The sequence below is a fragment of the Rattus norvegicus genome, chromosome 16 (genome assembly GCF_021556685.1).
Source record: "Rattus norvegicus strain SHRSP/BbbUtx chromosome 16, alternate assembly SHRSP_T2T, whole genome shotgun sequence".
Taxonomy (NCBI): domain Eukaryota; kingdom Metazoa; phylum Chordata; class Mammalia; order Rodentia; family Muridae; genus Rattus; species Rattus norvegicus.
The window spans coordinates 81,624,670-81,646,315 of record NC_141549.1 but is presented as its reverse complement, the minus strand read 5'-3'; the positions used below and the strand labels follow the sequence as shown (position 1 = coordinate 81,646,315).

Here is a 21,646-nt window from a genome sequence, read left to right as displayed (position 1 = left end):
AAAAAGAGAATACATAGAGAAAAATAAGTTATTTTATTTCATTGCAATTAAATACACAAATATTTAAATTGTAGAGCTCAATACCACTTCTTACTGAAAGGCTTTTATCATAAGCTATTTATTGTTCTAAGAATACACATTGCTTTACATGTGGCTCTGCCAGACACAAGGAGAGTTCTTACACTCAAAATAGTGTTAGGTTCTATGTCCAAATCCTCCGAAAGTTCCTGGGTTCCCCCATACACTGGCCTTTCTCTATGTATGGGAATACATGGAGAAGTGTGACGGCAGAGCTCAGAATACACACAGATGTGCCCATTGCGTGACATTGAGTCCCTGTTTACAAAGGGCAGGACGGAGTCCTCCGACAAACACTCAGTGGTTTCATAGGCAGTTAACTTGCTCACAGTGACCTCTTAGTTACACTGTCAAAAGTAACTTGTGTAAATTGCACCATTCCCTGAATCAAAGCAAGCCATTCAGCCATGTTCACGTCACTAGAGCTGGGTAATCTGTGCTCAGCTGTGGACATCCTTGAATGAGCGCTCAGGTAATGAACAAGCAGCTGGCCATCAGGGAGTGGCCACGGCTTTTTGATTGCAGAGTAAAAATGGGAGCTCAAAGTTGCCTTTACTCACAGTGGAAAAAAAAGAGGACCTATGCTAGTTCTGAAGGCATCCAATAGCCAGAGTTCCTCAGTCAGCAGCAGCAGATTCACAAATCTGTGGCTGTCAGGAAAAGCATGTGGAAGTCTTTTCTGCATAGTCTAAGGATCTGCAAAGCAACCTGCACCCTCTTACCCCAATCCTGGCATTTATTGGCTTCTTAGGTACAGAAGAATGTAGCCCATAGGTCACAACACAGTATGTGATATCCGGAGTCACAGCAGAGCATTCTCATGGAGCCTTTCCCAGCTTACAGGGCTGAACCCTGGAGCTCTTTTCAAGTGACCTGCTTCCTTGCATAGAACTTATGTGATTGCTGAGCTCTGTCCTCTATTCACACTGTTTATGCCTGTGAGTGTGCAAATAAAATAAAAATCCTTTCTGCTGGGCCACGGTGGTGTAAAAGGTGAGTGTGAACAGCCTATGCCCCTGATGAAATGATTTAACTTCAAGCACGTTATTTAAACCTGAAGTATTTATTATAAAACTCAATGAAGTGTGAGAAAGATGCATTGGCATTTTAAAGGTTGGGTAATTTTCCTGCAGTTAAATATAGTAAGCAAGATGGCTTCTTCTTCTTCTTCTTCTCCTTCTTCTTCTTCTTCTTCTTCTTCTTCTTCTTCTTCTTCTTCTTCTTCTTCTTCTTCTTCTTCTTCTTCTTCTTCTGCTGCTGCTGCTGCTGCTTCTGCTTCTGCTGCTTCTGCTGCTTCTGCTTCTGCTGCTTCTGCTGCTTTTGCTTCTGCTTCCTCCTCCTCCTTTCCTTCCTCCTCCTCTTTCTCCTCCTCCTCCTCCTCCACCTCTTCTTCTTCCTCTTCTCCTCCTTCTCCCCTTCCCTCCTCCATCTCCCCTTCCTTCTCTTTCCTCTCCCCCTCCTCCCCATCCCCCTTTCCTTTTCACTTATTTACTTACTTATTTACAATGAACAAGTTTCAAATTGATTTCCTTTCTTGTGCTCGAGACATGCTCTTCACTCCATTTCTAATCACCCATACACAGAACACATTTAAGTTCTACCTAAAAGCTCATCCAAAGGCACACTGACTTATAAATTTGAGGTTATCAAAGAGTCCAGAAACTTCCTACTTGCATCCTAACTTTTGCTTTAGTGAGACTGCTAGTTTCTTGGCTTAATGATAGCCCTTCAAGATGTCAGCAGGAGACTGTGAAAGTCTATAGAAATGAAAGAACATGGAAAAAATGTGACTCTGGTAAATTATGGCATTGAAAAAATGGCCCACTTAGGCATGGGAGGAAAGAAGGCCAGTTAATATATAGAAGTCTGGGAGCCAAACATGACATTCTTTGTGAGGTTGAGTGGAAGTATTGGAGGGACATATTTAGCCCTAGGTGCAAGGATGCTGGCAGGGAGGTGGCCACTCTTTCCTCATAAGTGACTCAATCTTCTCATGTGAGTTGGAGCCACAACATCTGAGAGGTGCTCTTGTGGTGTTCATGAGGCTGAATCTAACTCACAAGGTCTTGAACTTTGGAAAGGACCTGAGGGTGCTTACTTGCTCCCTTCTCTCAGGAAGGAGCAGGGGCAAGCTCCATGCTTTGTGTACGTTTTTTTCTCAAGATCTTCTTTTTCATTGTCTTGGGGTAAAGTCTACCAATGTGTGTCTTTCTTGACTAGATCCTTGAAGGTGTTCAATTTCTTGAAACAGTTAGAGGTAATGAGAGAGTTATTTGAGAAATATTAGCATTAATGATAGTTCTACTAAAGGTGGCATCTGACCAGATAGTTGCTGGTATTCTACTGTTTTGTGGTGATATTCTTGCTCACCCAGTGTCCTGTCATATCTACAGATAAGGGCTGCTTTCTTCACTATACCAGATCCTCCCCACTCTAAGTGTAATGACTACATTTGACAATTTAACAGAATCAGGGAAAAGAATGGATGGGCTCTGTCGGTTTTTGTTGTTGTTGTTGTTGTTGTTGTTATTCATTATAATAACACTGGGACAAACAGAAAAGTCAGAGTCATTGTACATGTTCACACACAAGGAAGTCAAGCGTTGCGTTAACAATCTTCCCAAGACACATGGTTTACTGTTGGTCTACTGTAACAGAGATGATTTCCAACTACACATTGTACCATTATAATCTCTCAATTGATAAATAAGACTAAACAATATGTAAATAAATGTATATCGACACTCTTTATAAATTGGCACATAACTGAATGGCTAGATCAATACAAGAAAGAGTTAATCTATGTGGGCATTTGACAACTAGCTGATACAGATAGGTGATACATCATTCATAAATAGACAGATTGTAGGGAATAGAAAACACACAAATGCAGATAGACACAAAGAAATGTAGATAAAAGAGGCACAGATATATAGATAGATATATAGTAAACAGAGAGTGGATAGATGATAGAAATAGACACACACAGATGTAGAGAGAAATAAATCGATAGATGATAGCCAGCAGATATCTATCGGATGCCAGGTAGGCTGGTGTTGGATTTCATGAGAAGAAATCCTCCTTTTCAGCCTACAGCGAATTTTACCTTTAGAGTGTCTCCTTCGAAGAGTTGGAAGGTTCGGGCTCTGAGATGGATCCCCTTTCCGGCTTCTGTTTCTATTTTATAGATACACTCATGGTTATTATCATAATTGGATGGGAAATTTGGAGAGAGTAATGTTCCTTCATTTCCTTTGACGCTTGCTCCACATTCAGCTAAAATAAATGGGACATTAAAAAAAAAAGAGGATTCAAAAGTGGAATTATTGATTAAAATAGATTAATAACTCCAACAGAATGACCACCCCACCTCTAACCATGTAGGACTGCTCTCCAAGGAATCTCTCAAATGCAGATTGGTGACACCATTTTAGTGTTTTACAACTCAGTGGGAAGCACACCTCATCAGTCTCCCTTTCAGTCTCCCTTTCAGATTATTCTTAGTTATGTGAACCACATGGTTCTTACTACATCAAGCTTGCACACCACCAGCTACAGCTCAAGAATAAAATCAACCTACTCCAAGCACTGTGGTAGCCTCACCATGTCTTCTCTCTAACTCATCTTTTGCCCAGGCCAGTGTTTGTTTTACTCCTATATCAATGTAAGTTTCCTCAGGTTTTGTGGCTTAGAGCTGAACTGGTGGAGAGGAGAGCACTAGATAATAGGCATAGAATTCTTTCCCTTTTCTTCATGGTAGAAAAGGGTCACTGGCTTCCAGCACCAAATTTACTTGAAACAAAATACCTTTAATTAGGGTGAAGCTGACAGTACATGACACCCAATTTTCTGAGGAGTCTGAGAAAGCCACTGAGGTCACGATATGTTTTCCCACTCATGGGAGTGAGTGATTTTTGTCAAGAACTCCCTCAGCTCTAAAATGTTGAAGGGAAAATGCACACTACTGAAAAATGGTACCACAACAACCACAACTGCCACCACCACCACCACCACCACCACCACCACCACCACCACCACCACCACCACCACCACCATCGTCATCGTCATCATTGTCGTCGTCGTCGTCGTCGTCGTCGTCGTCATCATCATCATCATCATCATCATCATCATCTCTGCATGGGCAGTCTGGGGACCAACTTCTCTGTAGCATCAACTGCCTAGAACTTAATTTCAAGCAGTTTGCTTCCCTTGTTTTAATCATGACGGAACAGAATTTCCTTTGCCTCCAAACCCTGCATACCACCAGGATTTTAAGAGAATTTTGTTTGCTTGTTTTGTTTATGTTGTTCTCTATCTATGAATTATGAATCAACTATCTATCAGCTACTTATCATATGTGTATATGTATCTATAGGTTTATTACTTCTTTCTTGCATTAATCATTCCATTCACCTATATGCAATTTTACATAGAAATATTAATACATGGTTATTTACATGTTATTTTGTCCTATTTATCGATTAAGAGATTATAATACAGTAGAATGTGTAGATTTGGAAACTATTTCTGTAACAGTAGACCAACACTGCTAAGTTGTTCCTGTTTTTTTTTATGATTATGAATTTGCCAAGTAGAGAATTTTTACAGACTGAACAGCAATAGTCTTTGATCAGTTACAATCCATCATGCTACATGACCTGTCACAGGTAGCCTACTCTAGAAATTAAGCCTATCAATTTGCAAAGATGGACAACAATAAGCAAGAACTATAATATACCCAAGCATCTGAGAGGTCCTGACCCTGGACTTCCGTCCCAGGAGGAGTCACTCCAGAAACCATGGCATCCACAGTGATGAATCAGATGCTCAGAAAACTGCCAAGTGAACTGATCCACCAGTTGAAAATTCTTTGAGCTTTGTTCAAGGAATCCACTTCATCATCACAGCAATTAAACGTTTCCCTTTTTAAGTCTTTAAAAATTCTTTCAATAGTTCATCTAATAGTTCTCTAAAGTGCTTGAATATAATACCCCTTGATATGAATCTCTTTCATCTTTATAGAGAACCTAATGAAACATTAATGAAAAATTGGATTATTTTTGAGAGTTTTAGGACTAAATTAATTAAAATAAAATTGGTTATGATGGGAGGGGATCAGTTGATTCTTCTATTCATTCTATATAGAGTGGCATCAATCTATGAAGTCAAGTGTCTCTCTACTTTGAGAGCTGCTACAACACAGGACCCTCACAAGGTTAAGCATGAAGACCTGCAGGTGCACACTGCTCAGATGCAGGCTGAGGCTGACACCCAAGCATTAGTCAAATGCCATCTATGTGGACCAACAAAGATTCAATCACAGGAAGGTTGTTTTACTGGAGATACTAATTCTTTAGATTTGTTTATGTGGAATGTAACCTTCCATGCTGCCTCTTTGGGGCTTAAACTGGAATCATGGTTAAGTCACCTCAGAGATTGGCACATCTGCATAACTCTGTGATCATGAGAGGTCATACAGGTCATACAGGCCACTGGGGTTTGGGGATGATACTGCTGGGAGTATATATATATATATATATATATATATATATATATATATATATATATATATATAGTGGGGCCTCTAAGACTGTCATGAAATGGATAGAAGTAGTTATACAATTTCACCTACACAGATACAAGCTTTGGAACAGAAAAAGAAAAAAGCCATAAAACAGAAGCAACAATATCTATGTCACCAGACTTGAAGTAAGCTGCTCACTTGTGTCCAGAACAGAGGAAGCCCTCATCAATGAAATATAGGTCCTATATTAACTCAAGATATCTAGAAAGTGCCTACAATGGAGCTGTTAAATCAGTTTATTTTATACGACACCCTTTTTCCCAATTAGGGTTCTCATTGGATAAACCATTAAGAATAGACAGAAATGAAAATTTAGCTATTAATTTTCTTTAAAATGTATGAGCAGATGGGCTGGAAATATGACTCAGCAGTTAAGAGCACTTGCCACTCTTGGAGAGGATCATCACTTTCCAGTACCTACATGCAAATGGCCACAATTGTAGTGACCTTCAAGCTCCAGAGAAGCTGGTACCCTCTGACCTTCAAAGACACCTGTACACATATGTCCACATACATTCAGACAGAAGTATATAAAATAATCAAAACAAAACTTTAAAAATTTAAACAAAATATTAAAGAAATATAAAGGAACTAAAGACTCGTCAGGTGAAAATGGTGATATCTAAAGAGAATGCCAAATGACTTATCAGTAAATTTAGTGCCAAAAGAAATGCAGAGTAAGCCAAATCCAGGCACAATACTTTGCCTTATTATGTCTCTCTGAAGAATGTATAACCACTGACTGGAGAATCTTGTCTTGAGGTTTTGTAATCTTTTAAAGGATACTTTGTCCAGAAAGTGTGGTTGGATTTTTTTTATTCAAATATACATCATAAGTTCATTCATTTGAAATATGTCTTCACTATAACCTGTGTAGTACATATTTGCTAGGGATAATCAACCTGCAGTCATTCGGATGGACCATAAGTTTGGGCCAAGGGGAAAAATCAATTGCATTTTCATAACCTTAATGAAAGAAGAGATAGTATCTATTGATCAAAGATTTCAGAACAGGGAAGGGTTTAAAGAAGTCTGTTAGATCTATCTGATGAAGAGTTAGCTCTTAGAGTTCCAGCAAAAGAAATATATGTCTAAAGGGTGATAATGAAGCCAAGCAAGTTCCATGAGGCAGGAACCACAGAAGATCTGAAAGTACTTTGTGTGTGTGTGTGTGTGTGTGTGTGTGTGTGTGTGTGTGTGTGTGCATGTGTTTGGTAAACAGGAGAAAACAACTTGTCTGGGTGGTCCAAGCCACCCCCATTGGGATACATAAAGACAGGTAAGGGTGCAGACAGAATACTGAAGTATTGAGCTCAAACACTTTGTTGGCTCAGGCAAAGACATATTGGGTGAGAGCAGTCCAAGATAGGGTGAGTCTGTCATGGCCATCATTAAAAGAAGGTTCGTCAACTGGAGTGGGGGTTATTCCAAAAGCTGTTGTCTGTTCATGGGATATTTCCTTTTAGTTGGGTTGCCTTGTCTGGCCTTAGTGGGAGTGGATGCACCTAGCCTCATGGAGATGACTTGATGTGCCAGGATATGTGGGGGAGATAACCAGGTGGGGGCCCAGCCACTAGGAGAAGGGGGGAGGGGAGGGGGGTAAAGATTGCAGGAGGAGATGATTGGAACATGGACAGTGAGCAGGATGTAAAGTGAGTATGTAAAATAATAATAGTAATGATGATAATGATAATAATCATAATTTTAATATAGTAGAGAAGGTTCCTTTTGAGTGAGATCAGAATTGACTTAGGTTTCTATGAAGAAGTACGTGAGTATCCCAGAGTAGATGATTTCTTTCCATAGTCTTGAGGGGTCAGTCGGGACCCAGGATCCTCAGTGTAGGAACAGCAAAGCTCCCAGAGTCAGAGCTGGTTATAAGTTGCATAGTTGGCAAAGTCATAGGAACCAGAAGTCTAGGAGTGTGGGCAACTGCAGACACCAAGGTGGTGCAAGGTCTGCCTTAGGTCTGTTGGATTCAGTGCAGCTTATGACTCTTTAACACAGGTGTCTTGCAACCTGTTGTGCTGGAAAGAAATACAGTCAGCAGCTGGCGAAGTACAAAAGGCTGAATAGAGAGGAGGCCAATGTAAGCCCTGTGTGGGCTCTCCCTAGAGATGTAGGTGGGTAAAAGCCAAAGGCATCTGCTGCTTGGCAATCTACAAGCTATGAGATTTCCTGACAAGATTCTGTTTAGGTTGTAACTCTGAGATAGAGCTGGTAATACCATGCTTACTGTCTAGACACAACACCAAGTAAATAAATCAAGACAGGCAAAGCTCACAGTACCCTCCAGGCAAAACTCAGTAAATTGTTTCTCATGTAAGACAACAGTGCAAAATCATGTTTACCAAGAAAACCAGAGTTGTAATGATGAATTCAAGTAAAACAGCATAAGAAGTGAATGTCACAATCTCTGGACCAACTGCTTGATTTCATTTAAGTGGGTTTCCCCAGAAAACTCAAACTGTAATTGTGAAAGTGTTTAAACATGGAGATTCCATCCTAGGGAAGTCTGAGAAATTCTCAGAACATAAACAGAGCAGTGTCTAGATAGTCTTTGGAACTTTGGAAGTGTCTAGATAGTCTTTGTGTTTTCAACACAGCATGAGAATGCAGGGAAGAAGAGAAAGAGGAGGAAGAAAAACACTTTTGATGATGATTTAATTTCGTCTACAGTTGAGTATTGATCCTCTGAGACTCATGAGGAGGCAAAGGCCAGCATTGACTTTTGGACTCCAAACAAGTACTAAGTCATGCCTAGAATAAAAGAAACTCAGAGCTGTGGAGAAATATAGGCATATCCTGCTAACCTTCTGTGAATTTCTTGTTATTTAGTCTTTCTCAGGGATCCCAAGCCTGCTTCTGGTTCATGACCTGTCTCTCTTAGGGATCCTAGGCCTGCCTCTGTTTTGTGGCCATGGACTTTGGAATGACCCTTTCATACACTTCTGTAAACAGAGTAGTCTTAGGGAAAACATGGCCAGTCTCTCACATGGTTTCCATTTTAGGATGTCTGGTCATGAGCAGACCTCTGCTGATTTGCTGAGTGTTGTGATTGAGTGACAGCTGTCAGTCTCTGTCTCAGGAATAACAGACCAGGCCTTCAGGATTCACAGAAGTCTTATGTTAAAACAAAGGTGGTAATGGTGGCTCTGGTCCCCCAGTCCCTCCGACTAGCACAATGCCCAACAGGAGAATGGTACCACTGTTCTGAACTTCTGCACTGATAGATCTATGTCCTCAGAAACTCCTTGCAAGTTAACTGAACTGTGCTACACCTCATGGCAGAAAAGCTGTCTCCTCCTCACAGCTAACTCTGAGCCCAAATACTACTGGTGCTTCTTTGCTAGATCACACTACAAACCCGCAATGAAGGGCTCCCAGGGACAACAAAGCCACTCCTCTGAACTGCCAGTGTCATCACAGAGAGTGTTGCTCTCAGCAATGGTAGAACTTGTGTTTCTATAGCATGTCTTCTAGCATTTTCCTTTTCCCCATTTTTCTTTTTCTTTCTTTTTTTTAACATAAACTATTTTTTTCCTTTACAGAGTCACTGGGTTCCCTTTTCTAGCTTCCAACCTTCTAGCTGACAGATACACAGTTCGTACATGATATAAGTCAGGCTCCAAATGTGAGGTAGCTCCCCTTAGTCCAGTCTATTCCAGTTCCAGTCTCTGCCATTCCTGCCCAGTCCTCTCTCTGTTTCCTGACCCACTGCCCATGGATGAATGAAATGAAAGCGTGTGGCCACCTACCCACACACCTTGGCAGAGGTGCACTCCACACTCGGCGTCCCCCACCCAGGCAGGTAAGCTTGGTTGCACCTTCTAAGCGGTATCCCTGGAAGCAGGTGAAAGCCAGGGTGTCACCCACACCGAACTGGAACCCAATTCTGCGACTGTAGGCAGGGACTCCAGGGTCATCACAGGGTTCTAGGTCATATTCTGGAAACAAAAGAGACAGGGTGAGGGTATTGGGCCTGGGAAGCAAGCAAAAATATTTGACACAAACAAGGAAAGATAGAACACTGAAACACAGTTCCCTTTCACCCCTCGCCCTCTCTTTCCGTCTTCCCTTTCACTCTTTTTTTGTCATATGAATTCTGCTTTTGTCCCATGGATTCTAGCATAAGTCTCAGTAGTTTACAGTGCAAACATATATGTGTAATAAGGTAAAATGGGATGAACCATTTCTCTCTGTCATGTTGAGAGAATGCAGTCAATTTCCTTGACTTTAAAACTGCTGAAGGCAGTTCTGCATTCTCCTTAAATGTACTTTTCATGAAGGCACAGGGCGGAAGGCAGCGCAGGGCCAAGCCTAATGTTAACCTTTAGCTCATCATGGCTCATCACCTGCAAACAGGTATGTATGCAGCACAGCTATTCTCAATGTATGAAGCAGGTTTTATTGATACACAACAGAATATATTTTGTCAACTAGAAATTTCTATAAGTCACTCCGAAAGCAAGCACTAAGTAAGTTCTAAGCAAAGCGTCATCGTCTGATATCTGGCTGCCCATGGAGACTATGTCTTCAGAAGGATCGCATCCTGGAGGATCTCCTGTGTCAGCTTCATGCCTTCTGCTGCTGATTGGAATCAAACTGTGTGCAGGTTGGTGATGGTTTGCCATTGGTCCTCCCGTTTGTCTCTGGAGGTGCTAAGACGGTCTAAGTCAGGAGCACAATGAGGGAGAGCAGACACCTATTCTCTAGTCTCTTACTGTTTGCTCCATCTGAAACCTTCCTTCCATGTCCCAGACAGTCATGTCAGTGCCAGGTCACAGGCCAGGTGAATGTCCCTGGAGTCTGGAGATGGGAAATGGTATAAGGAACTGCTCTGTTTCCCTTTCTGTTGCTGCGATAAGACACTGACTAAAAGCAACTTACGGCAGGAAAACGTTTGTTTGGCTCGTACTTCCTGGTAACAATGCTTCACAGAGGACAGTCCGGGTAGGAACTCAAATGTAGGAATGCTGTTCACTGATTCGCTCTCTGGCTTGCTTAGTCTGTTTTCTTATACAGCCAGGACCATTTGCCTAAGGATGATCCCACCTTAGGAGGTGCTTTCCCACATCAACTAGCAGCCAGGACATGCCCACAGGCCACTATATTCCAATCAAGTCCTCAGTTAAGATTCCCCTTTCCCAGGTGGCTCTATGCTTTGTCAAGCTGACAACAAAAACTAGGCAGAACAGAGACAATGGATGCTTTACTGAGGAGTAATCGTTACAAAAATTCCCTGGAAGACCGATGGCACATAGCCATGGATTCTGAATTGAGTTGCTATATATTGACCATTTTATGATGAACACTGGCAGTGTGCATTCTCCATAGGTTTTCTTCTAGGATGTGTGTGCACTCATTTTCTTTTATATGTATGAATGTTTGACTTGTGTGTATGCATGTGTACTCTATATGGGCCTGGTGCCTATGAAAGTCAGAAGAGATTGGTGTTAAGGACTGAACCCAGGTCAGGTGCAAGAGCAAAATGTGTTCTTACCGGTAGAGCCATTTAAAGCGAGCTAAAGCATCAAGAAGGCATCTTACCAGTAGAGCCACCAAGCCCCATCATTTACAATTCTTACAGCATAAAAGAAATCTATTGCTCTGGATAGTGTATCTTCCTTTCAAATGGAAGGTTTTCATTTGGAATATTATCTTCCTTATTTTGGTCTGTTTGCTTTTCATATCAGCAGGAACCTGTGTGCTCCAGGGCCTGCCATGTATGGAGTGAGGGAATCGGCTTCCACAGAAGCAGCTCACCTCCTTATACAGGGCCATATCTCAGGAAGGTTACAGTGAAGTTGCTCTGCAATATTTGCTGAATGGTTAAAGTGAAATGAAGCACTGAGTGAGCTCTTCTCCATGCCTATGACTAACAGCTCAACAGTGGAAAGCGTCATCATCCCCTCTAGATGTGAGTGGCAGAGGAAAATCAGTAAACAGCATTAAAATACATAGGTAGCAATGAATAGCCTAGTAAGGGCACCAGTGGAAGGGGAAGCCCTTGGTCCTGCCAAGGCTGGACCCCCAATGAATGGGATTCTTGGGGGGAGGGTGGTAATGGTGTAGGATGGGGAGGGGAGCACCCATATAGAAGGGGAAGGGAAAGGGTTAGGGGGATTTTGGTCTGGAAACCGGGAAAGGGAATAACATTTGAAATGTAAATAAGAAATACCCAAATTAATAAAGATGGAAAATTTTTAAAAAATACACATTTTGTGGGTGCTTCTATGTCTTTCAGAGGTCCTGTGGGAATTCAGTTGTCATTATGACAGTACCACTGAGTATGGAGTTCTGAGAGGTGAGAGGCGGTGAGACCTCCCCCCACACAAATGCATTGTGGTTCAGATGGCTGCAGGGAGCTCCTCCCACCAAGAATGTGCTCATCTCTACTTCTCCCTCAAGTCACCTCCCTGCAGCTTTGCCCAGCACCATGAGCTGAGAGAGCACAAAAAGATCTCTTCAGGTATGATGGCCATGATGTTACCTTTAGAGCTGCAGAACTCCATGCCTAATAGACTTCCCACAAGAGCTCCAAAGACCAAAACCAGTATTTTCTGTGCCATGATACTCATGATGGCTAAAATGGGCTCTAAAAGGAACAGTTGGGTTGAGGTTTAACTTCTGGAGTTTGTAGTTGCTTTGCTCTGAATGACTGGCTCAATGTTATGTGATGCATGGATGTTGAGCATTACTCTCCCGAAAGGGTTAATTGGGAAGCTGTGGAAGAAGGAGGCAAGGCAGCAGCCTCACTTCTCTTCTCCCATGTGATGATGTAGCTCAGAAGCAATGCCAGATACCAGAATGCAGCTCCGTGACCATTCAGCAACCAGACCTGTGACAATGGAGTTTCTCTTCTTCCTCAGAGTCTGAGATGTTCTGTTACAGCAGCACAGATGGACTGAGGCAGAAATCCAAAGACCTGACTGTGTGCAGGGAGCAGTAGAACTTAAAAGCAGATGGGGACAGATGAATAGAAAGTGCATAGTCCCCTGTGTAACGCACATGGGAGATAGCCATGGGCCTCACGTACATCTCCTCTAGAGTACTCCATTTTACTCATTATAGATCAGGATGCAAGAACATAGAGGGGAAAGAAATTCTCATAATGACCCTAACGGATCATCTAAGGAAACTACAGAGGAGAGACTCAGTCACTAGCATGAGGAGCCTGAAGTCTTTGATTGATAATGTGGCCAATTTCATCATTACTATGACTACAGTAAAATTCCAAGAAAGCATGCGTTTGAGCCAGTCCTGAAAGCTCTTTTATGAGGAGACATGGCAAGAAAATCAACAGAGTCAAATTAAAATAATCAAAGCCCTTTGGAATTAGAAAAAAAACCAGGAATTTGTTGTTGTTATTTTTGTTTTTGTTTTTGAGAGGGATTCCATGTTAGATAACACAACTTCATGCTGCAAGTGATAAAGCCTCTGCCAGGTGACAAATGGGACATAGAGCTGCTGGTGGGAGATGGCAGGAGGCTGCTACACGTAGGATATAGATAAATCATCAAATATTATAACAATTATTATATGCCTCTGATAGCTTTACTGGCATTTAGATTTGAGATCTCATTCACAGAGGAAATCACAGGCAACTAAAGCCATTGGAGACTGTATTACAAAACTGAATTACTTATGAACCATAATGAATGAAACTGGGTCTTGGTCAGGACATCCAGGCAGGCAGCACAAGGAAGTGTAATTGTTCACTCCCATTAATGGTGGGAGTTCATTCCTTGTCAATGGGTGTGTAGACAATGGAAGAAGAGTGCTCTTGGGGCCTTGTTTAAAACATCAGATTTATCTTCTTCATTTGGACCCGCATTTTTATCATGTGCCAAGATTACTTATGTAAAAGCAACACAAATATGCAGTCACACCTGTATAAAAAGTGTCAAATGCTCCAGGAAGCCTACACACATATCACTATCTACTACAGCTAAAGAAAAAACCAGTTTTAAAAAAAAACCCAAAATTTCTTGACTGTGTTAGGATATTGTCACCATGTATAATTCTGATAAAGGAACTGTTTTCCTTTGTGTGTGAGTCTCCACTGGAGAGGCAAGAGTCAATGTTAGCTGCCCCCTGTACATTTATCCCAACGAGTAGGGTGTGCTCAGAGCTGCTAGAATGGTTGAGGAGAAGCGAGCAAGAAATCTTTATCAAGAAATCTTTACCAAGAGTTTTAGAGTTTTGTTTACCAATTTCCAAGGAAGAGAATTTACTTGCCAGACAGCATCATAAGCTCAGCCTTTATTCCCTATGGATCAAAATTTTGCTGAGGACAGAGAGGGCGGCACAAACACACACACACACACACACACACACACACACACACACACACACACAGAGAGAGAGACAGAGACAGAGACAGAGACAGAGAGACAGAGACAGAGGGACAGAGACACACACAGAGACAGAGACATACACAGAGACACAGAAACAGAGACACAAGACATAGAGGGGAAGTGAAGTAGAGAGGAGGGAAAGAGGAAGGGAGAGAGAGAGAGAGAGAGAGAGAGAGAGAGAGAGAGAGAGAGAGAGAGAGGCAGAGAGGCGGAGAGACGGAGAGACAGAGAGACAGAGAGACAGAGAGACAGAGAGAGGTATAGAGACAGAGAGGGAGAGACAAAGAGACAGAGAGAGTATGGCCAAAGAGAGAAACCACAAAGAAGACAAAGAATAAATTTACCTGCAAACGTAATGTTGAAGCCTTCATAGGAGATGGAGAAATCAGAGATGAACCTGAGTTGCGCAGTGAAGTTTCCAAACAAGCCAGCCTTAATGGTATGAGGCAGGACCGACCCAGTGAGCCTGGCTACCGGCTCTGAGAAACTCCCATCCTCTGTGATCAGCAAATAGTCATGGGAACTTTCAAGGTGAAAGGTGTGGAAATTCATCTGCACTCCTGAGAGATGAGGGCGGGGATAGTCGATTTAACTGCAGCTGAAAGGAATCTCTTCTAGGCATAATTATAGACATCAAAGGTTTGGATCAAAATACCTTAAATTGTTAAATATTAAAATTATCTTGTATGATTCTAACTTTGAACTTTCAGAGAGAAATTAGATAGGGCTGTTCTACATTCAAGAAGAAGAGTCAAACAAAAACAAATGCTCAAATAGTTGTCTAATCAGTCGCTGCCCTGGTCTTTGGTGCAGACATGGATATGGTTGTTGGTACAGAGGGGCTGTATGTAGCTACTGATACAATCACGGATCTAGGTGGAGATAAAGAAACTAACTAAATATCAGCATAGGCATGATACTGAGGTTCATGAGGACAAGAATGGAAACAACATAGATATCATCACAGGTGTGTAGAGATGTCTCTCTGTGGTGATATGGGTGTTAGTGTAGTTATCTATATAGGCAAAACCACAAAGCAATCTGTAGCTGCAGGTACGGTTTGATAAGTGCAATAATTATGTCAATGCTTGACTGTATTCATGAATGGTCACCAGACTCGGGAGAGTGTTCATCCCAGCGACAAAACACAGAAAACCTCTCCATTTCCATGCCCCACTTATAGAAGTATCAGTATGGAGATATCATATGTGAGCATACACTGCAGAGGGCAAATTCTCTTTATAGCTTTGTAAACCTTATGATGTCTTCATTCTTCATAGAAATCACTCATAATGCACTATCTCAGAGTTTCTTTGCTGAAGCAAATAAACTGATATGTAAGTGGATTCCTTTAATGATTTACATTTTTTAATTAAAAATCTCTTTTACCAATAGTCTGCTTATTTAATTTACTTCAAGACCATACCTTCCTTCCTTCCTTCCTTCCGTCATTCATTCCTCCCTTAGAGATTTACTATTTTGATTTATATGTGCATTCAGGAGTCTCTGTGTGACTGTGAGTGTGTGTACCCTCAGAGATCAGAGGTCAGAGGTCAGAGGTGTCTGACCTTTCTGGAATTGGAGTCATAGGTGGTTGTGAGCTGACTGATGTGCGTGCTTGGATTTGAACTCAGGTCCTCTGCAAGGATGTGCTCTTATGCTGTTAACTGCTGAGTTACTTCTCCATGTTTAAATGTATACTCATGGAAGAATGTAAAACACATCCATAAGGGTGCTGTAACAGGCAGGTCATCGTAACATCTAGGTCAATAAAACACCAAGTGGAGTTTCAATATATGTTGAAAGGCAAAGTCTACTGACCAAAGTTTTTTAAAGGTTCTTTAAAAATAACATATAGTTATAGATATAAGAACATACCCAGGGTACCTTACTAAGCCCAGCATTGATAATGTATATTTCCTGCACAGAATGCTAGTTTGCTTCTTTTGCATTTACCATCTGCGTAAGGATGAGAGAATCTATCTATCTATCTAAGGATGAGAGAATCCAACACCATTGGATTAAGTGAAGATCTGACAATTATAAGGACAATACCTTAGAGACTCAGAACAGAAGCACAGGTGGTTCTCAGACATATTATAGAAATTAAAAAAAAAGTCCGCTCTTCTTATATTGAATCAATAGTCACATTTTACTTAATTAAAGCTCATTTCCTTATCATTACATCTAATTTCCAAGTTTATATGCACATATACAGCCAGGTTACTGAATTCAGAACAATAACAAAAATGACTTCTGTTTAACTCTCAATAAGACCAAGATGTTGTATGCATTTATTCTTATCAAAATATAAAAGTTAAGAGCTTGAAAACCATGAAAATGTATGCATTCTCCTGGCCTTTTCTCACTGCTTCCTCTAGCCTGTGCTCCCCATCCTTACTTTTTTCTCTAGCCCTGCTCTCCGTTGTGCATTGTTTGTGCTAAGACCCTACCCTTGGTCTTACCCTTGCCATGAGAGACTTCAATGGTCCATGTACAGTTCAGAGAGTTTGGATAAAAGTCTGGAAATCCTGGTGAAAGAACAGTCCCACTCTTTCCATGGATGTAGCCTCCACACAGGGCTGAAATAACAGAAAACATGAGCAGTCCACAGTGATTGATAGGATGGAGTGCTTCTAGATGGACAGTGAATTTGCATAAGCACCAACAGAGGATAACTTTGAAACTTAGGCATTGTTTTGCTTGCAGTTATGAGATGCCAGTTCATGAGCAGCTGTCTCTATCACAGCACAGCCCCAAGACTTAACTCAATGGAGAGTAGGACAGAGAATGCCAAACTGTGTCAATACATCTGGAGAACTGGGGATATGTTTAAGCTGCCATTCCTATCCCCAGGGTGGGACTTCTTAGCAGTCCTGCAGTGAATTCAAAATTCTTGCAATACAATATGTCATAGTCAAACTAACTCAAATATTTAAGAACCATAAAGTTATTTATAGGACTTTGAGCAGGAAAGTACTAGTTGATAGCAATACAACAGGAGCTTTGGGGATTTTTGACAGATTTATAAATAACACGGCACACATGAAGGCACAGCAGCTGGATTGAGTGGATGTGACCAGGACAAGATCAGCCTGCTTATATCCTAATTTGTATGGGAAGGGGATTATGAAGTTCCGCCCTAGATCAGGAGGTATTGGTAAGTGGTGAGTACTGTAGAAAGATGATCAATTCTCTTCTAGGATGCATTCCCTGAGAGGCCACCCATGCTCCAATGAATGGCCCACAACCATGCACAGATAGGAGCACTAAGTGGATTTGCTGTACTTTAAAAATGAAGCACATGAAGTTTGAGAGGGAAGAGTGGAAAGAGGATAGAGAACGAATTGGACAGACTAAAATGGAGATAAGGATTTGATTAAATACATGTATAAGTGCAAAAACATTTAAAAATAAAAGTACATTACATATACGCATATAATTGTGTAAAAGACATAATTTTTGATGAGAGAAATAACTTCTTTCCTCTTTCAGCTTTCTTTTCAGACTGCAACACACACCCATGCACCTACATCCATACTCACATGTAAGTAGACACACACTTGTAGACAGATACGGAGCTTCTATACCTGATAGACAATTGTGGCACATAGGTTCCTGAGTGTAATGCTTAATGATAAAGTTGAAGTCAGTGGAATTACTATCTCCAAACACATTCATTGCTTCTTTGTTCTGAGAACAATTAAAATACCCCATGCTGTTTTTTGTTTTGTTTTGGTTTTTGTTTTGTTTTGTTTTTTGTTCTATTTTGTTTTTTTTTTTTTTGAAGCATTCAATTGATTCATGCCAGTTACAGTCACCCTGTACCACAGTAGTACAGAATAACTCTTTCTCTACCATAGTGCACGTTCAGCCGCTTTTGGCCCTGTTGTGTCCTGTGTGTACTTCTATGAGAGTAACCTCTTTGAATTTCAGTGTAAATTATCTCTCACACGATGTGTGATGGATAGTTTTTGTCAACTTGATATACTCTAAAATCAAACAGGAAGAGAGTCCCAATGGAGATCATTCAGATCATGGATATGTCTAAGCAATTATTCTTATTTTTTATTTATTGGTTATTTTATTTATTTACATTTCTAAGGTTGTACCCCTTCCTGGTCTCCCCTCTGCAAATCCCCAGATTCCATTCCCTCTCCCTTTTGCCTCTAAGAGAGTGCTCTGCCACCCACCTACCCATTCCCACTTCACCCCTCTAGCCACCCCCTCCCCCTGACTCTGCCAGCATCTGACTATATGATTGAGACAGATGCAGATACTCACAGCCAGTCATCAGACTGAGCCCTGGGACCCCAATGGAAGAGTTAGAGGAAGGACTGAAGGATCTGAAGGGGATTGCAACCCCATAGGAACAACAACATCAACTAACTCGACTGCTCAGAGCTCCCAGGGACTAAATCACCAACCAAAGAATATACATGGATGGGTCCATGGCTGCAGCTACACATGTATCAGAGGACTGCCTTCTCTGAAACTATTCTTAGTTTGTCTAATAGAGTAGAGCAAGCTACTGGGTAGTAACCATTTGTGCTTTCAACTCTCTCCTCTAGACTATGCATTTGACCACTTGCTTCAAATTCCTGGCCCTGTACTGTCACTGCTGTCACCTGAAGTATTCCCATTCTCTCATCAATAGCTTTCTGTCGAGATATTTATCCCAGCAAACAGAAATAAAACCACGACCCAGTGCTAGGAAAATAAACTAGTTCAGTTCACCTGGAAAGCAATATGAAGGTGCCCCCAAAAAAGAGCTGAATGACGTCCACCTGACCCAGTCGTCTAGGCTTGGGAAGGAAATCTGCATCAAGGAGGTCCTCCCAATTCGGAACACTGACTGTAGAAACCCTCCTGATCGCCAGCATACAAGAAACAATGGATAGATGTATAGACAAAGACAACATGCTATCTGCACATCCTAGGAGTCATTTGGCATGAAGAGAATAGGGTGGTGCTGTTACATGCAATGGCCAGGGTGTACCTGGGGAATGGGATAGGTGGAAATGAGCCAGGCACAGAGAGAAAAAGCCTGCAGTTTATCCCAAGAGGAGACTTTGGGAACTGTCACTCCTGTGTTATAGTTCAAACAACAGCTCCTCCACCTGCTAGCTTAATCATCCCTATGAAGCTTCTGGCCTTTGGTCTTTTATATTGCCCTATGATGAGAACTGACATCTTATTTTCAGATGTTTGTAATTACTAAATTGTAAATGGACATCTTATGGTCTCATTACTACATGAACATTTTTCATAATAAATTCCTCTCTCTCTCTCTCTCTCTCTCTCTCTCCCTCCCTCCCTCCCTCCTTCCCACCCTCCCTTTCCCTTCTCTGTATGTGTGTGTATGCATGTGCGTGTGAGTGTGTGTGTGTGTGTGTGTGTGTGTGTGTGTGTGTGTGTGTATAGACCTCATTCTGATTCTGTTTCTGTACAGCCCTGGGTAATACACCCACTTACTATATTGAGACATTGTGACACTCAGCAGTTCATACTACTCTGTGTTCCCACCCTGTGTCTGCAAATGTCCCAGGTTTCCTGTGTGCTGGAGAAAGAGGTGAGTCACAAGGGAGGGCTACTTGCACTGTATAACAAAGCTTAACACTAAGTCTGTATGGCTCTCCACCCTGTTCTTTGAGGGGTATCTGTGTTGTCTGGCAGATGTGCATAGCCTGAACTTGAGCTTATATTTCCTTTATCAAACTAGATAGGTCATCTAGTTTGAAACATCTCCTTTGAACTAGAATGAACCATCATTCCCTAACTTATTTCTAGAACAACTTCTTCTCAGTATGCTAATTAAAAATTGTTTTATGAAAACACTTTCACAATTAACATTTGCATGATTGCTGAATAACTTACGAAACACACGTTTTACTTCCTCCTGCTCTCTGATCAATATTTGAAGGGGGTGTAACACACCACAATGCATACTTAAGAAGAATGGTCACATGAAAAACCAATCCAACATAAACACTTGAAGATCGTTTCTACAGTATTTTAATAGGTTCTCATTAGATTTTCCCAACTTATTGTTCCATTGGCTCTATACTTCACGATGAAAGCTAGAACGTTAACCATAAATTTGAAGTCAACTTGGCTAACAAGGAATTTTTGAGAACCTGCAGGTAGACACTGTCCTTGGAACCAAGGGAGATAACCTTATGGCAAATGAGACAAAACTGTAACGGAATGATGCCACACAGCAACGCAAGGACCATCACCGTTCCAACTCCGATGACAGATCTTCGAAGAAAACAGATACCTGTGCATGGAACCAAGCACAGGGGAAGGGAGCTGAGTCCAAGGCACTGACATGGGTTGTCAGAGCAGCTAGGAGAAAGGACCCCCAGAGAGCATGAGCTGCAAGGCACCACATCAGACCTGAAGTGGCAAGAATGGAGAAAGGAAAAGGGACCATCAACTAGTATAGGCTTGTCTGCAGAAGAGACCTGCATGGCACCAAGGGAAGGTGAGAATGTCTTTGGAGCACTCTACTGTTCAAAGGGGTCCCTAATGCTTCATAAGTCATTGTAGAAGGCTCGTATTTTTCAGAGATCGATAAAGAGACTCATTAGATCCCTGCCTGTTGAGCACATAGGTTATGTTGCACTTAACCAGATCACAAGGCTGCTCTGTAAGGAGCAGGGAGAAAGAGCAGGCAGATGGCCAGATGTTATGGGCAGCTGGAGATGGGGGGGGGGGCAGACAAATACAGACTGTAGAGCTATCGTAACTTTCTTCTCACAGGACTGGCACAGCAGTAGGGAAATTCCAATCTAGAAGCCTAAGGATGACACAGGAAGGGGACTCAGATATGTGAACAAAGGAAAATGGGAGTTAGCTTTGGAACTCTGAAGTGTGATACTATTGAGCACCCATGCAAAGGGCTGGAGATGGAAAGCAGTGTTTCCTGTGGGAAACACTGACCAAGAAACAGGACAGCACAGTGGTGGATAGCCAGTACCATGGATTTGAACAGATAATGGAAAACAGCCCCAGGCTGTGGAAGCACAGTAGAGATGAGAGCAGAGTATGCAGGACTCTGAGGAAACAAAGGCCTTAGGTTCTGATTGGAGAAGATGTAAACAGTTAATTTTTATTTATTATGGGACAGGCATAAATCAGCACAATGAATTCTCAAGTTTAATGAAGGACTTAGCTATAAGAAATAGTATTTTATGTAACTCTGAGATGCTGTATATTCAGTGTTTCTGGAACTAGGCACTCTAAAGCATACCTATTCTCTTTAAGGCATTAAAAAGGAGTTCACATTCGACTACATTGAATAATCACAAAATCCACAGTTCATTATGTGCGGGCTAATTTGTGTATGGAAATGGGTATTCATGTGGAAGTCAGAGGTCATGCTTCAGTGACATTGCTTAGGGAATAGAGATGCAGTTCTTTACTGGGCCTAGAGTGTAGTGACTCCCTCAGCCAGTGAGCCAGTAATCACCAGAGGTCTGCAGGCCTCGGCCTCCCTGGTGCTGTTCAGTGACTTTGCCTCCTGCTAAGAAGGCCAAGAGTGCTAATGAACCACAGGGTATTTCCAATTGGACCACACAGGGAGAAATTTTAAGGTCAGGTGGACATCTGTCAATCTTGA

The 21,646-nt window shown here is 41.7% G+C and overlaps 2 protein-coding genes across 2 annotated transcripts in view; both read right to left on the bottom strand.

The window, feature by feature from the left end:
* Window positions 1-21,646, bottom strand: part of Erich1 (glutamate-rich 1) — a gene marked incomplete at its 5' end in the record, with an annotated part of 52,793,804 nt that overhangs the window by 2,018,048 nt on the left and 50,754,110 nt on the right.
* The window catches only part of Csmd1 (CUB and Sushi multiple domains 1), a 1,600,021-nt gene that overhangs the window by 266,754 nt on the left and 1,311,621 nt on the right, over window positions 1-21,646 (bottom strand). For both annotated transcript variants that reach the window (XM_087588866.1, NM_001037327.2), the window contains exons 19-22: window positions 16,488-16,604; window positions 14,367-14,582; window positions 9,421-9,609; window positions 3,185-3,354 (exon numbers count right to left, since the gene is read on the bottom strand). In XM_087588866.1, coding sequence (XP_087444992.1) covers window positions 3,185-3,354; window positions 9,421-9,609; window positions 14,367-14,582; window positions 16,488-16,604 — 692 coding nt within the window. The remainder of the gene's footprint in view (window positions 1-3,184; window positions 3,355-9,420; window positions 9,610-14,366; window positions 14,583-16,487; window positions 16,605-21,646) is intronic.